Here is a 23,230-nt window from a genome sequence, read left to right as displayed (position 1 = left end):
CTCTATTCCTGGTGGACTTCCTAAAGTTCTAAATGCAGCATTTTCCAATTTGGAAAATCAGGCCATTGTTGTGCTTAAATATTACAGAGGAGGTAAGTGCCCACAACTCTCACTGAACTCTAGGAGCCCCGGGTGTTTAACATCTCTAAGGATAAAAGTAAAATGCTAAATGTGGAATTTAATTCACTTTTTTAAATTAACAGGAGGGGAGTGGTTAGTGTGCTTTGACCTGGGGTTCGTGACAGAAGTGTATTAAGGTGATTAGCAAATTACCACATCTCTTCTAGGTCTACCCCTAATCTACCATACACGATTTCCTGTAGAACTCAAAAGATCTACATGAAGGGAACCCCACAACTGCAGAGTTCAGGAAGTCTACAGCCTTATTTCTCCCCTCCACAGGTGGAGTCTGTGGTTAGCCAGGTACTTTGTGGGCAGCAGGGGTTAAAGCAAAAAGAAATCGCAGCATATGAAAGGTATCTCCCAAACTATCTTAACTGCTCCCCTGTAAAGATCCCACAAGAGAAATTGCTTGGGGACATATTAACCTGGTCACTGAGTGCAGAAACTAGAATGCCTTACTTATAATGGCAAAATGGTTGTACCAATTCCATCTTCCTTTATGGGCATATAATGTACACAGAAAGGCAGGCATACTTGCTAAATTTCCAATTAGATAAGTAGTATATGTAAGCCAGTCATTCCAAATTCTTTGATTCCATGTGCCATAATTATAGTATCATTGATTACAGAGCTAACATATAGACTTACAGAAACACCATGAAATTGAGGCAGAAATAAACCAAAGTATCAGACTGTGTCCTAGACAAATTTGTATGGAACCAATTCTGAAATCAGTGCTCTGTGTCTGTCATTTGTAAACCTTATACACTTTCTGGGTGAAAAAAAATTAGTATGTCTGGAACTGTAGGTTGGGGGATTTGATTATGCACTTACGAATGATGATGATGATGGGAGGATGGTAGAGGTGAGTTACACTTTACCAATATGATGGCTTTTCCAGACTTGGGATATCTAGTGCTGTAATAGTAGGTTGAAAGAAATTAGTGAAGATGAGGCTGGCATTGTTAAGCAGGTAGAATTAAGATCCTTTTAGATTACTTTGTCTGTGCATTTCTGTATTTTGAATGTAAAGATTAAACTTTAGACCCAGACATCTGACTTTTCTGGGTTTCTAATGCTTGTATTTTAGGAAATACAACATTGATGTAAGGGGCTCTACCCATAAGTAACTGATCTATTCTCTCAACCGTAACACCAGTTTAACAGATTCTTTGGTCTGGGTGTTTGGCTTGTGGATGGATTGAATTTACTTGGTGTAAAGTTTCAGCCTGGAAAAATAAAACCAGTGGTTTCCATGGGCATAGTTCACGCTTATGCTTACTATCCCTCCCAAAGTTTATGTGAGAGAGGGTTCTGAATTATTTCTAGAGAAGAAAATAATAGCATATATTTGAAGGGATTATAAATTCAGAGGTTGTGTTCTGAGTTTATTTTAAAAATACAGACTTAATTATATAACAGTAGGTAAAAATCCTCAAAACAAAATCTTAGACATAAGTGAATAAAATAACATACAAAACAATACCTATAGTGTTCTAGATCTTTTCATACCGTGGACATTCCTGTCATCCTTGGTATGTCCGGTATTTCACTAATTTGATACAAATAGTGGTGTAGAGAACTGAGGGTTGGGAAAGACACTTCTTTGTTTTTTAACTTTGTATAAAACAAGGGCAGGTATAAGCGCTAAATGGTGGGAACTCTGGTTTCATTTTGAGGTTTTTCCTTAACCTTATCCATATTTTCAAGTCTTATTGTGGTACTCTTTCCAGGCAGACTGTATGGCAGTATTAGACTAATGAGCTGTAACACAGGTGTGAGTCCTGCCTCTTTGGATGTTTGCCAGAACTGGAATACTCCCAAAGCTACAGAAGTATTAGTGAATAAGCTACTAGTGTGTATGGTTTAGTGGTGTATTTGAATGTGGCAGAACATTTAGAAAATCAAACTTTTCCAAACAAATACAGTTGGAACCAACTCACGGTGAGCAGAAAACTTAGTTTCCATCTCTGAAAACCGGACTCAAGAGAAAATGTATCAAGTCAAGGCCAAACGTATGTGTTACTTTTCCAGGCAGCTGTATTTTTTTTTCCCCCCTTCAGGTCTCGTTCGACACTTGGACACTCACGATCTCACTGGAACCAGAACTCTAGCTCTCATGCTGCTCGATCACAAGAACAGCGGAACCGTAGTAGGATTTCCACAGTCATACAGCCACTGAGGCAGAATGCAGCGGAAGTGGTGGACCTCACAGTGGATGAAGATGGTAAGTTATAATTGTGACTTAGATCACTCTAATGAGGATGCAGGATGAAAGAGAGGAGGGAAAGGGGGATGTTGTCAGCAGAACAGAAAACTGAGTTAACGCTAACAAATGAATAGTTGGTTGCTATTAAAATATAGGTGTTGCAATCACAAGGATAAGCCAAAATAAACCTGCTAGTCAGATGCTCCTTACAAACTAAATCTTGAGCGTTGTTGCTGAATTTATGCTAAAAATAAACATGTTAGTCTAGTGGACGTTAAATAAAAAAGTAGATTTTTTTACTGGATTAATGAGAATTTTGCTCTTCACTATGAAATTGTAATGGATTGAAAGATATGCATAGTAGCAAGATTCAAGTTTAATAAAAGATCAAAGAGTGACGTGTCAGTCAGTTTGCCATTTCTCTTCCTAACTACTGTCTATATTTATCATGAGGCTCTACATCTCAGAATTAAAACAAAGGGGAGAACATCAGAAGCAATTTGGCTTATTTTTAAACAGGTAGAAGAGTTAGAAAATCTAAAAAAATTGGTATCTACACTCATCTTGTTGGCATTCTGAGTTTGTCTTAAGTCACGGTAGTTTTTTTTAAAGTAGAAATTCTGAGAATACTGATTAGGAAAACTATATTAGTACTTTTTTCTTTGAGGAAAGGCTATGTCACTTGCAATCTAATGTTGACATGGTAAGTCGTGGAGTTCGTAAGTTTTAAAAGCAATTCTGTTGCCAAGTTATTGCCCTGACTTTACTACTTAACTCATACTACCGAAAGCTTACTCATGCTGTTTGTCTTTCTCTTGCTGTTTGAATGCTCTGTCTGTAAAGGGAGAGCAGTTACTCTAGAAGACAGTAATGGAGGTAAAATTCTGATTTCACCTGGAACTAGTGTTCCCATTTTAAAAGCCAGTGAGTCAGAGAGACTCATACAGCTGGCTTAAAGAACCACTATAAAATTCCAGCACACCTCATAACTGTAATTTCCAGGGTGTCTGTGTGTGTGTGTATATGTATATGTATATGATATATATATATATATATAATATGAGGAACTGATCTGTGGGCTCAGGGAGGCAGGCTTAGAAGCATTAGAGAATAGAACTAGTAGGCAGGGCTTCAGTAGTGCTGTCAGCATGTCTTTGTAGAGAGCAGTAAGGTTAAGATAAATTAGAGTACTAACTTTTTATGTTCTAGTGTAAATTTGGAAACTTTTTCACGGTGAAGTTTGATTGTGAGGACCGTGGTTTGGGAAAAACTTTCAAAAGGACTCATTTAAAAATGTCTCTGGCAAAGTCAACTAATCTTAAACCAAAAATCTGGAAAATTGTTATAGGAAGAATTACTGTGTGAAATAGATACAATTACACCACTTAAATGTGAAAGAAGATTAGTAATTCTGCTGTTAAGTGAAAATCAACTCATCCTTAACTATGGAGTTGCTTAGGTATCTCCACTGTAATTCTCAAGAGACTCTCTCCCATTGTAATTGACTTTTCTTGCCTAACTCAGTGATTCAATGGTCTAGTGTTGATGGATCTTACACAATCTTCAAGGAAGAGACTGTGATATTACAAACATTGCATAATGACATTACATTGAATCACAGGACGAGCAGGATAATTGTAAAACCGGGGAAAGCTTCTATTTACACTCTATCAATAGTAAGTGGTATGTTGGGAAAGAGTGCCAGGGGACTATTTTAATGAGATTTTAACATTTTCCCCTAACTTCTGGAAGTCGCTTCTGAAGCTTCCAGAAGGTACTTAAAATCTATTGGCATTTTACTGGTTGAAAATAAGGAGGAAAAAATTGAAAGTAAAGAGGCTTTTTGAAAAACCTTACTCTCGAACATACTTTTTGGAAATATTCTACTCCAGTGTTTTGAAAAGGAGATAATTATAGCAGCTCTTTATTACTACAGCTATGTGCTTTAGTTTAATAAACAAATATTGTTTGAAAATGTTGGATTTCAAAAGGGGTGCCAACTTGTTTTGTAATTTTTACATAGTTAATTATGCCCAATATCAGAAGCAGTTTTTAAAAATCAGAGCCAGTATGACACACTTGGAATTATTAAACTTGTGTAAAGTAGAACCATAAATTAAGAAATATGCAGGTTTTTTGAAAAGCCACTGGACCAGGTTGTGTAAAGTTGTACAGTTCACTGATATGCATTAAACACATGATGGTGATTATGAACTACAAGTAATCATATAACTGCTTGCTTAGGGATATGTGAAAGTCCATAGAAAATACAGTAGTAAATAAAGTCAGTACTTGCATCATATATTACAATGACTTAGTTGCCTTTCTAGTTATGTATAATTGCCAAATAAATCTAAATCTTTGGTTTGGCTTGTGGAATGATTTTATACTGACCTTTTACAAAGTTTTTTGCCTTTTTTTTAGTAAAGTCAGACTACTCACTATAAAACTCTTCATACTTTGGCTTTTTCATACTTGTGGGGGAAATAGAACTAACTTTCACATTTTATATCCCATCAAGCCACTTGTTCTGAATTTATCAGCGTCTGGTAGAAATAGAATCCAAAATTTCATGTAAAATAAACAGTTGTAAGGAAAACTGAATTTCTTGGGAACTTTAAAAGCTTAAATAGCATGTACTGTTGCAGTAATCATTATATTGATTCTCTGTAATGTCCACACTTCCATAGAGCCCACAGTTGTGCCAACAACCTCAGCTAGAGTTGAAACCCAGATTGTGAGTTCTGCTTCCGGTAACAATACCAATACATCTACCTCAGAGCAGGCCTCTGATGCTGCTATAAGTGTCTCCAATAGCCAGATCTCTACAGCACCAGAGACATTGACTACTCTTCCCAATAGCAACACTGCTGGGACTTCAGTGGGAGGTACAGAACAATAGAACTTTCTCAAGATCTGTTTTATGTTTAAATTGCTTTGCTACCTGTTGAAATATGCTTAGGCCTGGCTTTACTTTGTTTAAATGAATTATTGTGTCTGTGTAGATACTGTTTAACAGAATGGCAAATTTAGATATTTTTCAAAGTAACACAGTTTTATTAATATTTAACACAATAGAAATTAAAGGCCCCATGAGTTTAAGGCCAGACTCTGCCTGTCCCTGTGCTAGAGAAGAGAGATCTGAAGGAAACTGCCTCAAACACACACATGCCGGGGTCAGTCATCGTTGGACTTGAGGGGAGCATGAGGTCAGCTAGTACTACCTGCAATACTAGTAGACCCAGGAAGGGACTTCTCTGGCCACAATATGTGTGCATGGGACCTTGTCTGTGCCCCTAGCCAGCAGCTGCAATGAAGTCTGGGTTTGAATGCACTCTGAATGTAATAATGCAAGATTCTTCCTCTGACAATTCATATGAACAGATCTAACTGATTAGTTTCAGGACTTCTCAGAGGAATCATTGAAACCACTTTTCATATCCTTTTAAAATGTTTGAGTTTCAAATATCAGTTGGTGAAGTCTCCTGTAATTTTGTTTGATGTGGATGTATTTCCTATCCAATTACTCACTATTTAATGGGTTAATGATTGATTAAATCCAGATACTTCTATTTCAGGCACCATTTCATGATGCATCTTCCACTTCCTTGCCCAAGTTTCAGCAACATTAAATTTGTTTAATTTCTCTCCATTTTAAGATGATGTAAGGAGAACTGCCTCTAGTACTACACTGGAAACTGGTCCTCCTGCCATGCCAAGGCTACCATCATGCTGCCCCCAACATTCTCCGTGTGGAGGATCTTCACAGAATCACCATGTATTAGGACACCCTCACCCAAGTTGTTTTCAGCAGCATGGCCACCACTTTCAACACCACCATCACCACCACCATAATCCCCACTCAACTGTCCCACTGTCTCCTTCGTTCAGTGACTCCAGCTGCCCTGTTGAAAGGCCGCCTCCAGTGCCAGCTCCTTGTGGAGCAAGCAGCAGTACTGGCACCAGCTACCATGACCAGGCATGTTTAACTTTTATGATTTTTCACTTTACAGTTTTAAAGTGATGTTAGCGGAATAATAGAATAATAAGTGAATTCCCAATTCAGTAGTCTTATCTGTGGCAGGTATAACAGAGGCTTGAAATAGGAAAATTTAAAGCACGAGTTCTGAGCAGTGAAATTGAAAAACAAAAAACAAACCAAAAACAGAAACAACTCAAAATGTGTTAATTTGATGTTGACACTATCTGTCACTTGTACACCTCTAAAATTTTAAATGTTCCTGTTTTTAAAAACAAAACAAAACAAAAAAAACCCCCAATGGCTTAGAATATACTCCACATACTTTGGACTCTTTAGAACTACTTAAGTATATAGCAGTCTTCTCTAATATGGCCTGTGACTCCAAAGGTAGGCTCTTGAGGTTAACAGTTCTGTGACTAATTCAGCCACTGCAGAAAAACTAATTTGTCAAATATGTTTTTCAGAATCCTTTTTAGAATATTTGCACTTCAGTACTTCATTTTATGCTAATTTAACTTCAGGTTCTCTTTAGAAATACCTCTTATTTGTCAGTTGTTGAAAATTGCAGTTTCAGGCCTCTGAGAACTGAACTGTATAACTTATTCCTAGAACTTATGATTTTTTTAAGAGTGCTTTTTGTAATAAAGCTTTTGGTCATTTTTATAACTATGAAACTTATATCAGTTAGGCCCAACTAAGAAGAATACTAAGGTTACCGTTTGCATCTATGGAAATGTACAGTGAAGTGCCCTCATGGGCATTGAATTAAGACTTGTTTTCGGACGAATGATTATAAAATAGAAAATAATGAAGCTAAATTGAAGAACTCTTATGAGCATGAACATTCTTGTTCAACTCCGTCCTCCTTCACTAAGCTTGTGAACTTTAAACAATTATCATATCTAAAGAGTGCTCTACATTGGGGCCTTAAGCATTTTATCGCATTAAATATTTCACGTGCAAAACATTGCAGTAAATATATTTTGTTGTAGCACACTTAAAGGTGACCTAGCTTTAAATATTTGAAGAAATGCTTGAAAACAAGTCAGTTTGTTTATACAGCAGGCACTGCCAGTAGACTTAAGCAACAATGGTATAAGAAGTCATGGAAATGGTGCTTTCCATGGAGCATCAGCATTTGACCCTTGCTGTCCTGGTTCTTCATCCCGAACTGCAATTTATGGGCATCAGGCTGGTGCTGGCCCAAGCCAACCAATAGCAATAGATGGATATGGAACAAGCATGGTTGCACAGCCCCAGCCCCAACCTCCTGCTCAGGCCTCGCTCTCATCATGTCGACATTATATGCACTCTCCTTGTAAGTACACTTACTCTACCTATAAATATACTTGTGTGAAATACAAAACAGGAAAACATAACTTCCCTGACAACTTTGGTTATACCGTCCTCTTGATTAGGCCTTAGAACCAGCATTCCTAAACCTACAATAAGAAATATTTTTACTGTTGGTAAACCATCAGGGTCCTTCTGAGAATCCTTGCAGCATGGAGGAATTTAAAATAAACAGATAATCCAGTATGTACTGCTTTGACTGTGCCTAAGATATAGAAAACATGAGGCTTTTGTTTTTTTAATGTTTATTACTGTGAATTAATTCTGTACCCTAAAAGTACCAGCTTTATATAAAAACAAAACGAAAAAAATCCTTGAGGTTGAAATAGTGAAAAATGACTTTTAGGGTAAATCATCTTTGTGGTATAATTAAAAGGAAACTTTCCTTTTTTAAAAGAGCATTTTTAGATAAATTGTTTCCTGCATAGCACTGTATACAATTTATTTGAGAAGATTCTAGGACCTGAAATTTGATCATCTAAAGTAATGCATGGGAGTTATTTCTCTCTAGGCTCACTCATTTTTTATCTGAGTTCAGACACACTAAGTTTTTTCAAATTTATACTTATGTCAGATTTTTGAGGCTTTCCCCCTCGCCCCGCCTTATTTTACATTAACTGTTCATTTTCTGATTCAGTAAATATCAGACTTTAATATTTTTTTTCTCCCCCACTTTATCTGAGACTGGCAGTCTAGATCCTGTACTGTTCAGTCATTTCCTTAAGAAGTAAGGATGTATTCTCTACTTCTTCTTCTTTTTTTTTTTTTTTTTATTTATTTCCTTACTTTGGCCTCCATCTTGCAGGGAGCTCTGCTTGGGCAGACTCATTAAGTCAGTGTGGCTTCTCATAAGCATAGGGATCTACCCATGCAGAACTGATTGTAGGGTTGGGGCCTTTGTGCCTTTCTTCTCCATTTCTTTGCCTCTCACAATCCATTTTTAAATAATGGCTTTGAAATATTTATGAGGATAGTATACAAAATTAAATACCTCTTTGACGGTTGTTGCACACAAAGGGAAACCTATTTAGTGCTTAAGAGTGTGTCTACACTTCAGTGTAAACCCAGAGTTCGAACTCAGGCTCAAGCTTGATCCCCACTTCTGTCTACACACAAATCATGCTAACCCAGGCTTTGGATCCAGGATCCCACAGGGGTTGAGGGTCCAAGACCGAGTCAAGCTGGAACCCAGGGTTCAAGCCCTATTGCTTTGCAGTGTAGACACATCCTGACTGGACTCTTACTCTGGGAGTCCACCATAAGCGTACCATAATCTTGTGGGTTGACTTTTTGTCCTCTTGACAGTTAACTTTGGTGGACAGTCAAGATTTCCCACACTGCACCATGACAAAGGGATATAGTGGCCACTTTTTTGGGGACGGGGCTAGGAAGTCTGGGATTATGGGTGGTTGGATTATGGTCTGCACAATGAAGTGTAGATGCTGGAGCCTCAGGTTGGGACCCAGGGTTCAACTATTCCTAACTTGGCCAGTAGCCCAGCGTTTACTAACTCAAGTTCTGCTAACCCTGGGGTTACATTGCTGTGTTAACATACACTAAATGTCAGTTGGGGTTGCCAGAAACTTATTTTCTTGGAAAAATGCCAAGTACTCAAAGATGCTTATGTTTTGAGAACAGTAAGGGATATGGACTTGCTAGGAGGCATTGGCTCTTTTATGATGATGTTGATGATAATTCTCATTACCACGGTAACATGTAGCAGCCCTAGTCATAGGTCAGGACCCATTGTGCTAGCTGCTGTACAAACACAGAACAAAATTCCTTTCCTCTCGTTTCTCTTAATACATGAGTTCTAAAAAAGAAGAGGCTGACAGCATCCTGGTAGTTTTTAATCAGGTGTGTTAAATGGATTTTTCTCAGACCTTACTTTTTTTTGTCAATATTGCAATTTTGTCAATATTAGCAAGTCCGATTTTTCTATTTAAAAAAAAAATGCTTATTTTTTTTCTCATGCCCATCAGTCCTCTTATGGCAGCCAGTTGGTTATGTATCCTTCCATCTCCAGTTATCAAGAAACATCCTATGAAAACTGGCTTTCTGGTTGCAGTTTTTCATTTTGTCTTGCTCATCTACATGATGGGAAGCTTTGGCTTTTATTTCACTTAATTTGTGAATTTCACATGTTGATTTGTCAGTGCCTGTTAATCATTGTGAAAAGATAAATGCTCATGTTATAAAGATATTATTTGTATAGTAGTAGAGTGCAGTACAGTATCGGCATGAAGTTATTGTAGTTTCTTATGCATTTGATTGAGAAACTTTACGTAATACATTAAAAATGCATTTTCATTCCAGATGCTTTGACGCGACCTCTTCATCAGTCTTCTGCATGCCCCCACTCTCATGGAAACCCTCCTCCTCAGCCACAGCCTCCACCCCAGGTGGATTATGTTATCCCTCATCCAGTGCATCCCTTTCATGCCTCCATCTCTCACGCCTCTTCTCATCCAGTTCCACCTCCACCACCAACTCACCCTTTAGCCAGTGCAGCTGCTCCAATTCCACAGCATCTTCCACCCTCACACCAGCCTATTACCCATCATATTCCTGCAACTGCACCTTCAGCACAGAGGATGCATCCTCATGAGGTGATCCAGAGGATGGAGGTCCAGAGAAGAAGAATGATGCAGCATCCAACGTATGTCATAAATGTTTAGTTATTGTTCTGAGTACATTTAATTCCTTATCCTCTGTTTTTTTAAATGCTGCATGTGACTCTTAATTGTAATACCATGGTTAGTGGATAATTACGATTAAACTGTGGTGAGATGTGACTCTTGCTATCTACCACCACAATTAGCTCTTGTATTAGCAGTTGCAGTAGAAAAGCCAAGGGTTAAGTAAGCACTGAGGCTGAACTACCCTCTCACTTGTCAAGGTGGCCCCTCCAGGAAGGATCAGAGGTACCTTAGTGGGGAAGCTTGGGGAAGCTAGTACTTCTGTTGCCCATGCTTTACCTGTCCTGTGAATAAGCAGAGTTCAGTTTCAAGTGCAAGCAATTTGCACTTTTTTATTATCACTAACAGGTAATTTCCAGCTTCCAAGCAAATCCTTAAATGTTTTTTGCACTGTTGAAGTCAGCAAGACTTTTTTAAATATAAATTGACATTTTAAAACAAATGAACAACTGAAGGCGAGTGAGATGGTTTTTTAAAAAAAATGTTGATCTTGGAAATTGTGGATAAAATCACTTCAATTTTCATCTACATTAAAGCAAACATCATTAATAGAAATTTTGACTTTTTTTCCATAACAGTGCTATTTTTCGGTGTGACCACAAAAGACTAATTAGTGGGAGCTGTTCAGGGTTTTAAGGTCAAGAATTCTGGACCCATGCATGTTGCTTGTTGAAAGAAATGTAACTTTTTTTTATAAATGTTACTAAATCTTTTAAACAAAGAGAGAAAATAGATCACCAAACTAATTTATTATTAAACTAAACTAAAAATAAAGAAATACAACTACCAAATCAAGGTCAAATCAACCAACCAATCAATCTGAATGCTGGATTGGAGTTAAATCATAAAATATGTTAAATCATCAAACTAATTCGAGATAACCAGTCCTTAGAATTCTCTGGAGAATTTATAAGAAGGTGGCTGTATGTTTGGCTATAACCACAACTATAAAATGTTACCAGTTCTAATCAATCCGTGACCTAGATAAATTTAGTTTCATTATTAAAAACTTAATCACTAATAGTTTCATTATTAAAAACTAACATCTGAACTACAACCTCAGGCAATTGAGCTTCTTTGTTAGAATTCTGTTCTTATGTGGTGGCTAACCCTTTCCTTCCTCCATTTCCCCAAAACAGATATTACAATACAGACTTATATCTTTGATAAGCAGAAGTTTGACAACTCCTACTTACAAGAAACTGGTCATCTGTAATTTTTTGTATCCCAGACCTTTTAATTACAGGACACAGAACACACTTTAACCAAGTCTTTAACTGTCTTTCAGACAGTTTTTTAGGGCTGTTTAAATTCGGGAAAATTACTTTCTGGCACCTTTCCCTTGTGGGCTTTGAGTGCTTATAGACATGCATGCACACAACTACATTTTCACACCCTAAAAGTAAAGAATATTAAAAGGCTGGGACACTGCCAGCTAACGAAAAGAAAAGAGAAAAACAGAACAAGGAAAATAACAGGATTAACTCTACAGCTGTCAGTTTTATGGACTTTTATGGAATAGGAGCTGGAACTGCAGCCAAGGAGCCCGATAATGATGTTTCTGGCACAGCGCTTCTTATTACTGGCACAGTGCTTCTTGCTAGTGGACTTAGGTGCAGGGAGAGACAGGTCAAAGGCTGGCATACCTATTTCTTGTTGTGAATTACTCTCCCTGATGTTCCAGAACCCTGAGAGTAATAACATCAGTTTTCCTTCAGGTGGCTCATTGGCCCAAAAGGCAAAGCATCACTGCCTTACCGTTGATGCTTATAGTTTGCAAACTTTGCTTACTGAGTCTTCCAGTGTCTCCAAGGTCTTCAAACAAATCTGGTCCAAGGCCTATCTTGGAGCCATGCAACCTGGTCCAGTCAGTTTCAAATTAGGTAATCTGTAGCTGGCATTACTTCTGGAAAAATCCTTTTCAAACCAGTAATTAAAAAAACTATTCAAGGTTTTACATGCCACAGAGACTGAAAGTCTGTGACCCCCCTGTCAGGGTTCCCTCCCCATTCTGAGGTACAGATGTGGGGACCTGCATGAAAGACCCCCTAAGATTATATTCTACCATTTTAGGTTAAAAACCTCTCTAAGGCACAAATTCCTTTCCTTGCCTTGGACGGTATTGCTGCCACCACCAAGTGATTCAAACAAAAATTCGAGAAAGGGTCACTTGGAGTCCATATTCCCTCAAAATATTCCCCCAAGCCCCTTCACCCCCTTTCCTGGGGAAGCTTGAGAATAATATACCAACCAGTTGGTTACAAAGTGAGCACAGACCAAACCCTTTGGTTTATAGGACATTGAAAATCAATCAGGTTCTTAGAAGAAGAATTGTATTGTAAAGAAAAAAGTAAAAGAATCACACCTGCAAAATCAGGATGGAAGGTAACTTTACAGGGTAATAAAAAGATTTGAAATACAGAGGACTCCTTTCTGGACTCAACTTCTCAGTTACCAAAAACAGGAATAAACTACTTCTTAGGATAGGGAAAATTCACAAGCTAAAACAAAAGATAATCTAACTCATTTCCTTGCCTTATTTATAATTTTTGTAATCTTAGATGAATCGTTTCAGGTATGTTTTCAGGAGATGTTTTACCTGCCTTTACGGTCGGTCTCGGTCTCTCTCTGTCTCCCTCTCTCTCTCTCTCTGTCGGAGAGGGAACAAAACAAAGAGAGCACAAACAAAACCTCTCCCCACAGATATGAAAGTATCTTCTTTCCTCATTGGCCCTTCTGGTCAGGTGCCAACTAGGTTATTTGAGCTGCTTAACCCCTTACAGATAAAGTGTTTCAGTACAGTGGCAAGGAGGGATTTTATGCTACCCTTATCTTTGTTTATGACACCCCCAGCTTCCAAAACAAAACAAAAAAATTCCCCTTTTTGTCACCAATTTATGGACAGATCACTATAAAAAGACCTGTACAAATAGCTGACTAAACACTGAGCAATAATCAATTGCTCACCCACCAACAAAACTAAAAAGTTAAACAGCTTATGTCTAATGTCATCACTTCTTACAACAAGACAATTTACAGTAATTTCATAGTTTCATCTTTTCATAATTTAAGGCCAGAAGGGACTATTAAACTTTATACCTTCAAAGATGCTAAAGCCCTGATGCATGATATGTAATGTCATTGAGTTACAAGGGTTATGAGCATTTTTGAGGGTACTGCAGTCAACCTCATTCTCCCCATGAAGAAAGGGAGTGAGCATCGGGTCTCATAGATTCACAGATTCCAAGAGTAGGAGGAAGCATCATGACCATCCAGCCTGACCTCCCCTACACACAGGTCGTAGAATTTCTCCCAGAAGCTGGGTTAAACCATATCTTTAAAAAACATATCTAATCTTATTTTAAACTCTCAGTGATGCTGAGTCCACCCCCCCCCCAAGCTGTTCCAATGTTTCATTATGCTCCCAGCTAGGAAACTGCATCTTTAATTCAACATCAATATTTGAAACTAGGCTGATAGGTCAAACAGTTTATATTGTAAAATGTAATCTTGATAGACTGAAGTTACTTTAAAATCTCTCAAGGTGAAACTTTTATTTAAAATTAGGGTTGTCAAACAATTAAAAAAATTAATCATGATGAATTGTGGAATTAAAGAAATTAATTGCACGATTAATCGTGCTGTTAATAATAAAATACTAGTTATTTAAACATTTTTCAATGTTTTCGACATTTTCAAATGTAAGTGTACCACGCTCACTTTATATTTACTTTAGATTTTTACAGTGCAAATATTTATAATAAAAAGAAATAGTATTTTTCAGTTCATCTAATACAAGTACTGTAGTACAGTCTCTTTGACACGAAAGTTGAACTTACAAATGTAGAATTATGTACAAAAAATATCTGCGTTCAAAAATAAAACAATGTAAAATGTTAGAGCCTACAAGGCCACTCAGTCCTACTTCTTGTTCAACCAGTTGCTCAGACAAACAAGTTAGTTTACATTTACGGGCGATAACGTTGCCCACTCTTGTTTACAACATTACCCGAAAGTGAGAACAGGCGTTCACATGGCACTGTTGTAGCTGGTGTCACAAGATATTTATGTGCCACATACGCTAAAGATTCAGATGCCCCTTTATGCTTCATCCAACATTCCAGAGGACATGCATCCATGCTGATGACTGGTTCTGCTTGTCAATGATCCAATACAGTGTGGACCAATGTATGTTCATTTTCATCATCTGAGTCGGATGCCACCAGTAGAAGGGGTTTTTTTGTGGGGGTTTTTTTGTTTTTGGTTTTGGTTTTTTTTGGTGGTTCAGGTTCTATAGTTTCCTCATCAAAGTGTTGCTCTTTTAAGACTTCTGAAAGCATGCTTCACACCTCTTCCCTTTCAGATTTTGGAAGGCACTTCAGATTCTTAAACCTTGGGTCGAGTGCTGTATATCTTTAGAAATCTCACATGGGTACCTTCTTTGCGTTTTGCCAAATTTGCAGTGAAAGTGTTCTTGAAACGAACAACATATGCTGGGTCATCGTCCGAGACTGCTATAACATGAAATATATGGCAGAATGCGGGTAAAACAGATCAAGAGACGTACAATTCTCCCCCAAGGAGTTCATTCACAAATTTCATTAATGTATGATTTTTTTAACGAGCATCATCAGGGTGGAAGCATGTCCTCTGGAATGGTGGCAGAAGCAGGAAGGGGCATACGGATATTTAACGTATCTGGTATGTAAATATCTTACAGTGCCTACTACAAAAGTGCCATGTGAATGCCTGTTATCACTTTGAGGTGATGTAAATAAGAAGTGGGCAGCATTATCTCCCGTAAATGTTATCAAACTTGTTTGTCTTAGCAATTGGCTGAACAAGAAGTAGAACTGAGTGGCCTTGTAGGCACTAACGTTTTACATTGTTTTGTTTTGAGTGCAGTTATGTAACAAAAGAATCTACATTTGGAAGTTGCACTTTCACAATAAAGAGATTGCACTACAGTACTTGTATGAGGTGACTAGAAAAGTGCTATTTCTTTTGTTTATCACTTTTACAGTGCAAATGTTTGTAATCAAAAATAATATAAAGTGAGCACTGTACACTTTGTAGTCTGTTGTAACTGAAATCAATATATTTGAAAAAATGCAAAAATCAATAAATTTCAATTGGTATTCTATTGTTTAGAAGTATTAAAACCGCGATTATTTTTTTTGAGTTAATCTTGTGAGTTAATTGTGATTAATCAACAGCCCTATTTTAAAATACAAGATTTTTGAAGTTTATACTGTATAAAGTCTGTATTCTCATAGGCTGTTTCTCTCTCAAAGATGATTTTTGACCACTAGCATAAGGAGACGTTTTGGGAGTCATTATGAAGCTGCGTTAACTTTTGTTTAAGGAGCAGTTTCTCTGTCTATTGTCACAATTCCTTTCGCAAGAACCAAATAATTGTGGCAAAGTCTGATTGTGGCACTCTCTGATGTGAGAAGGTTGAGAATAGAACTTTTAGTTAAGTCCACTATTACTAACTGATTTGGCTATTGACCAGGCAGTTTTTCTATGTCATTCTTCTGTAGTAGCACAGAAAACTTTCAATTCCTGCCAGGATAAATTACAGGTTGGTGGTAGCCTTCTTGGGGGAAGTCATCCTTGCTAGAGATTTTGTGCAGTAAAGCAGCTACCAATAGCTAAGCCACCTGCAAAAAGCACCATCTGGCAAGAGAACACTACACGTGGTTGTTTGGACATGAAGCCATCCACCCCATGTTCTGCTTTTGGGAAACACAAGTTTCTAAACTGACAGAAAAATTAAGCAAAGAGTAAACTTATAGCTACTACTTCCCTTATAGAATTAATAGATCATAGAATATCAGGGTTGGAAGGGACCTCAAGAGATCATCTAGTCCAACCCCCTGCTCAAAGCAGGACCACTCCCCAATTTTTGCCCCAGATCCCTAAATGGCCCCCTCAAGGATTGAACTCACAACCCTGAGTTTAGCAGGCCAATGCTCAAACCACTGAGCTATCCCTCTGCTTCCAAGCTTTTAAAGTTTTAAAAATTTTCCATGACTCCTTTGGAAGTATCAGCTGATGGGTTACAACCAACTGTTCCTTAGAGTACATTATACAAAAACTTCAGATGCTCCTTGTTCACCTGTTGCATGGAGAAACTGTACTCCTATCATGTGGACTAAGAGAAAATGAACTCTGTATTATCTATTAAGAGAAATTGCTGCCTTTTAACCTAGAAAACAGAAGTATTGCTTCATGTGAATACCTAAGTACCTTAATCTACCAGGAAGCTGCAGATTAAGATATGGATGACTTTTCAATTGTGACTGTCTCTGGATCTTGACATATAATGATGAAACTGAATTTTACTTTGGCAAAAATGGTTAACCTCATGTTGAAGACTTAGTATTTTTCTGTAGTCATGCCTGCCAGATAAAGGTTGAATCATTATAGTTTTAACTCGTGCTGTCTTGTATTCGAACTCTTAGACGTGCACATGAACGGCCTCCTCCACATCCTCACAGAATGCATCCCAACTATGGTCATGGGCACCATATCCATGTGCCTCAGACAATGTCCTCACATCCTCGACAAGCTCCAGAGAGGTCTGCCTGGTCAGTACTCTTAATTCCTCGTTAGTGTCATATGAGTTGGTAGGTGCCCATTTATTGGCATTTGCTATATGACCTTTCATCCTGAGAATATGTTGATAATGTTTTGATTTAATTTAACAAACTGCCAAGTGCATGTGCAGGCTAAAATGTGTTAACATGGCTCTCTCTATAAAGTGCCATTTTGTTTGCTACTAGCCAATTTAAACATTTCCAGTTTGCTTTTACAAATGCCAGCAAATATCTACCATTTTTTAACAATGCTTATACAGTTGAACTGTTTTGGTACCAGTTATTGCAAATGAAAGGAGTTCAAAACTCTTGTGTATTGGCAAAAAGGAATTTATACAAAACATTTTTTGAAGTTAAAAGTTCAGACCTTTTGAACTATAAGCTAATTTACCTTTCCTCTTATCTGTGACTGAATTTTTATTTAAAAAACTTTTGCATCTGATATGTAGTAAGAGAGATTTTAACTGAACTTTTACTTCTGAGCTTTGTCTACTCATAAACTACTAAACCTGTAACTTTGTAATTAGTTTTTCTGTTGTGTTGTTCCACTCCTAGTAACCTGTGGTTTACAGTGGCTAGATAGCTCTGGAAATTCTAGAACTTTACTACCTAGGTCTAGGATAATATCTCAGATTCATTGGGCAACTTCCTGTAACCACAGTGATTAATGGAATGGTGAACTGCAGAGGACTTATTGTATGAAAACACAGGATTCCAAATCAGTAATAGAGTAGTTGTGCATAACACATGATTTCTAAGTTAAGTCTGTACTGGTATTTGTTGTTAATTTTATTTTTACTGATTTTTTTTAATTTAATTTTTAAACCAGTTGTTAAGTCACAAACACGTTATTTGAACCAATGATGGGATTACAGAACTGATTAAATGGAAAATATTTATTTTAAAGTAATTAATCTTTTATTTAAAATGTCCTTTGAGCGTGTGTTTTAGATGCCATGATATAAATTTCCAAAACCATAGAGATGTAGCTAGAGGGCAAAACGTAACTAGACTAAAATGTTTAATTTTGCTTATGTGACAGGGAACTGGGAATTGAAGCTGGAGTGGCTGCAGCTACATATCCTCCAGGCCCATTGCACCCTCATTTGGCACACTACCATGCACCTCCTCGACTTCATCACTTACAAATAGGGGCTCTTCCTTTAATGGTAAGGAGATAATATGTGGAAACTCATATGGTAGTTAATCATTACCTGTGACTTCTTAAAGAATTTATCCTCTTTTGTACAAGGTTTGTTACATTTTAATTGGATATGTATAGAATTTTACAAATAATAGTGGTTCAACTGAACAAATGCAGAAAAATCTATTCCATTGTTTTATGTATTGATACTAAATGGGAAGCTAGAACAGACTTGCATTAATTGAATAAAATACATTTAGGACAGTAACATTTCTAACTTCAGCCTTGTAAATGGAAGACATCTGAATGAAATTGTTTCTTGCATAATAATGCATTGACCCTCTGCATCTGATTTAAAAGTTCAGATCTTACTGTAACTGGTGTCACAGTGCTTAACTTTCTAAGCAGCATGTGAGAATTGTATTGATGCTTATTTTATAGTTTATCTTGCAGCACAGTAGGAGTTAAATCTTAGTTCTTCTTCGAGTAGTGTCCCTATGGGCGCTCCACTGCTCTGCTAATTGGAGAACTTCGGTAGCAATCCATCCCACCTGCACATGCACTGCTCCCTGCCTGCCACAAGACTACTTTCTTTGCTTCATTTACCTTTTATTTTGGTCGTTGCCTTAAAAGAATTGTCTTCTGTGGACTCCCTGAGGGAGGGGACGCTCCTGGATAAGGGTATGCCCAGCTTGCAGGACTTCATCAGTGACTGGGATAGATTCTTTGCAACTGAGTCACTTTTTGGACTTGTGCCAGCAACTGAAGCCCAGATCTAGGAAGGACAGAGAACTGATGCTCAAACTCCTACTTATGGAGTCAGTCCTTCAGCCTCTGAAGTCCCGATGGGAGCCATCACTGTATCTGCCCACTTCAAAGGGGGAAGAGCTCAGAAATATGCCTGCGAGCCACTCAGGTAAGGCCTCTAAGAAAAGGTCTGTGAGTTCCCGTAGTAAGCCCTGATTGAGCTGAAAATGATCCCTGGCTTGTCCAGTATCATTGGTACCGATGGCACTGAAGCCATCTAAATCTGGTACCCGGGGCACGCCTGGTATCGAACTGAGAGGGCAGGTCGGAATGCCTAAAGACCCAGTGGGCACAGGCAAAGAAGTATCGGTACCGCAGGGGTGTGAGAAACAGAAGATCCACCCCAGGAAAGACTGGTACGGTCGTCAACATTGTAACAGAGCTTGCCATCAGGTCTGTGTTTCCGACTGTCGGTACAAGCCTCTTGGCACTGACAGGCTCCACCAGTAGCGATGCCCTCTGCACCAACAGATTTCCAGTGCACAATGAATTTTTCGGTGTCTGACACCAGTTTCTTCTCTGCTCAGTACAGGGGCCCTGGTACCAAGTTCACCCAGAGCCCTTGGCTCACCAGTGACCTCCTGCCATGCACCACCCTTTTTGTCATCAGAGTCAGAAATTGACCAAGAGGACCTAGCTTCCCAATGCTCTTCTCGCCCACCGTATGGAGCCCAGTTTCACTATGGACACTGGGCATACCAACCCTCTGACGCACAACCTCCCTGGTTTGGGCAACCACGGTACCAACCACCGGTCCCCTTACCATCACAGTGGCTGTACTGGCAGGTCCAAAGGCAACAGGCCTCCATCATTACTAGTATGGCCTATCAGAAGCCAAGGAAGTACACTCCTTCAGCCGCTGTCTCGAGGGCCTCAACTCCCCGACCAGGGAAGGGAGGAACCAGAGGCCAAAGTTGAGGAGGAAGTCACTTCTTCAGCCCCTTTCTCATATTCGTCACCAGATGAGACAGTGATGCTCCCTCTGCCCTCGATGGAGGATGACTTTAAACTGTTCCAGGACTGGGGACAGGGGGTGGCAGAGGCACTCCATATACCTTTACAAGAGGTATCTGAGTCATGTCATAAGCTGGTGGACATTCTACATTCCTCCATCTCCTCCAGAGTGGCCCTCCCTATTAATGAGGATCTACTGGACCCTGCTGACACGATATGGCAGACCCCCACGTCCGTCCTACCAACTTGTAAGAGGGCAGACAAGAAATATGTGCCAGAAAGGACATGGAATTCCTGTTCTTGCACCTGACTCCCAATTCGATCATTGTGGACACAGTTAACTCTAAATGCCACCAACACCACTTTAAGTCCATCACTTATGACTGGGACTGGAAGCACCTGGACTTGTTTGGCAGGAAGGCCTCCTCCTCAGCTACCCTTCAATTCAGAGTGGCGAACGATCAAGCCTTGTGGGCTAAATATGAGTATCAGAACTATGTGAAGTTTAGTTCTTTTATTGAACAACTCCCCTATTCTCACAAGGACCAATTTAAAACCTTAATTAATGAGGGCCAGCTGGTGGCAAAAAGTCTCTCCAGTCTGCACTTGATGCAGCTGACAGTGGCACATTCTATTTAGACTGACATTGTGATGAGATGGGCCTCGTGGTTTCATCTCTTTGGCTTCCCCCAGGAAGTCCAAACAGTGGTGGAGGACCTCCCCTTTGAGGGGACAAAATTATTTGCTGAACAGACTGATGCCTCCCTCCACACGTTAAAAGGTTCAAGGGCCATTCTTCAATCCCTTAGGATCTATACACCTGGGTACCAAAGAAAGTACAGCCCTCAGCCACCATTCAAGTCTTGCTCACAATATTCATCTCAGTTATCCACGTTAATATACACAGAGATCTTATGAATCTGAGGAAGAAGCCCAGGTTCTCCAGACGAAAGATGTCGGGAACTCAGCAAACTTCTTCTCAGTTCTCTACCTTGAAGAGACAGTTTTGACGTGTTCGTTGAGGTGCTGTAGAACACTCATGCTAGAAAACCCCACCCATCCCTTTGGAGATAGTCTCACCCTGTTCCACAGCACCTGGGAATGGATAACTGCCAACAAATGGGCATTGGAGATCATCTGAGATGAACACTGCATCCATTTCTCCACCCTCCCCCTTCCCATACCCCTTTCCCCATCCTCTTCAGGGATCCTTTTCACAACACCTGCTAAACCAGCAGATTAACCACCTCTTCAGCATAGGAGCCATAGAGCCAGTGCCCGTACATCTAAGGAGCAGAGGCTTCTACTGTTGTTACTTCCTGAAGAAAAAAGGGGGTTGGAGACCCATACTGGACCTCAGAATGCTCAACAAGTTTGTCAAGGCTGAGAAGTTCAAGATGGTCATGTTATCTACGATCATTCCAGCATTAGAAAAAGAAGACTGGTTCTCAGCCCTGGACCTCCAAGATGCTTATTTTTCACATCTTGATCATAACTGAGCCACAGACATTACCTCAGGTTCACGCTAGGCCAAGACCACTACCATATGGAGTACTCCCTTTCGGCCGCTCATCGGCCCCCAGAATATTCTCCAAGGTCATCTTGGTATTGGCGGTCCACTTATACTCTCAAGACATCATGATTTATCCTTACCTGGATGACTACCTTCTCACAGGAGCCGACCGTGACTCCATTCAGACGGAAGCACTCCTCCCACATCAAACATTTCTCAGTCTCTCCTCATTGATGGAGACAGTACAGTCCAGCCCCCAAATTTTGGCTAAACATTGCCTCCAGCTCTTGTGGAACACAGCTTTGGGCACATCAGTTATTGCCTATGCAGACTATACATGAGATGCCTCCAGGCATGTTTGGTTTGGTTTATAGGCCGAACAGAGACAACATAAATGACTATTGATGCCTACCAGGGTCAAGCAATTCTTGGACTGGTGGAAGGACCCAGTAAACATCTGTTTGAACAAACAGGATTGAACAGTCTTCCCCATCTCTACTCCTGACCACCGATGCATCCCTCAGAGATGGGGGTGTACATCTCAATGGTCACACAATGCACGGCAAATATCTCCAGCTAAAACATGCCTCCACATCAACCTGCTCAAACTCGGAGCGATCAGAAATGGGCGCACTCATTTCCTCCAGCTGATCAAAAACATGCACGTATGGGTCATGACGAACAATATGGTCTCTGTGTCTTACATAAACGATCAGGGAGGCCCCAGGTCTTATTCCCTATGTGTAGAAGCATCAAAACTGTGGAACTGGTGCATCTCCCACAATATCTTAATATCGGCAGCATACTTATCAGGAATATACAGCACGCCGGCAGACAGTCTCAGCTGCAAACTCCCACACGATCACTAACGAGAGATAGATTTGATGGTACTCCATGACATTCTGACAGTATGGGACATCTGTAGTAGACCTATTCATTACCACAACAAGAAATGTCCACAGTACTGCTCCATGGGAGATGCCCTCCTCCTTCAATGGGACAGGACCTTCTTTACGCCTTTCCCTAAGTGGAAAGTCCTGTTGAAAGTGAAGAGAGAGCAAACATCATACTGATTGCTCCTACCTGGCTCAGAGAGACGTGGTACCCTTACCTGTCACAGCTGCCACCATGTCCACCAGTAACGCTTCCAATCACTCCTTACCTTCTATCCCAGAATGAGAGATGCACTCTCCATCTGAATCTGTGGATTCTGTGGCTCAAAGTCTGGCTTCTGCACATAGACATCTTGCTCTGAGGAGGTACAGGAGGTGTTATTGCACAGTAGGAGAGGAACTACTCTCCATACTATCTACAAAAATGGAAGAGAATCCAGATCTGGTTCCAGCCCAAAGGTGTCATCCCTAATACATCCATCCTACTGGTGATCCTGTTAACTCTCAGGAATTCAGGACTCTCTCAGTTCACTGAAGGTTCATCTAGCAGCACTTGCAGTCTTCCATTAGCATGTAGAATGATATTCAGTCTTCTCTCACCTGACTACAAAGAGGTTTCTCTAAGGCATAGCAAACTTCTTCCCACAACCCAGACCTCCCATGCCTCCATAGGATTTCAACCTAGTATTAAAAGGTCTGACTAGGCTACCATTTGAACCCTTGGCCACTTGTTCCTTAACTTACCTTTTTATGAAGAAGGCATTCGTCATCGCCAGCACCTCTGCCAGAAGGATTGGGGAAATAGCGACTCTGATGGCGCATCCCCCTTTCACTGTGTTCTTCATGACGAGGTCATACTTAGACCAAATCCAAAGTTCACTCCCAAGGTGTCTTCTGCATTTCACTTAAATCAACTTATTCAGCCTCCAGACTTTTATCTCAAACCTTATC

At 39.5% G+C, this 23,230-nt stretch overlaps 1 protein-coding gene across 3 annotated transcripts in view; it reads left to right on the top strand.

Annotated features, from left to right (window-relative positions):
• The window catches only part of RNF111 (ring finger protein 111), a 91,215-nt gene that overhangs the window by 41,855 nt on the left and 26,130 nt on the right, over positions 1–23,230 (top strand). For all 3 annotated transcript variants that reach the window (XM_084641193.1, XM_084641192.1, XM_084641191.1), the window contains 7 exons: positions 2,187–2,350; positions 5,023–5,220; positions 5,992–6,311; positions 7,377–7,632; positions 9,984–10,326; positions 16,834–16,959; positions 18,011–18,137. In XM_084641193.1, the coding sequence (XP_084497319.1) occupies positions 2,187–2,350; positions 5,023–5,220; positions 5,992–6,311; positions 7,377–7,632; positions 9,984–10,326; positions 16,834–16,959; positions 18,011–18,137 (1,534 nt within the window). The remainder of the gene's footprint in view (positions 1–2,186; positions 2,351–5,022; positions 5,221–5,991; positions 6,312–7,376; positions 7,633–9,983; positions 10,327–16,833; positions 16,960–18,010; positions 18,138–23,230) is intronic.

The sequence above is a fragment of the Lepidochelys olivacea genome, assembly GCF_965140295.1.
Source record: "Lepidochelys olivacea isolate rLepOli2 genome assembly, chromosome: 10".
In the NCBI taxonomy this organism is placed as follows: Eukaryota; Metazoa; Chordata; order Testudines; family Cheloniidae; genus Lepidochelys; species Lepidochelys olivacea.
Note: the sequence above shows the minus strand (reverse complement) of the source record. Positions and strands in the feature narration are given on the sequence as shown.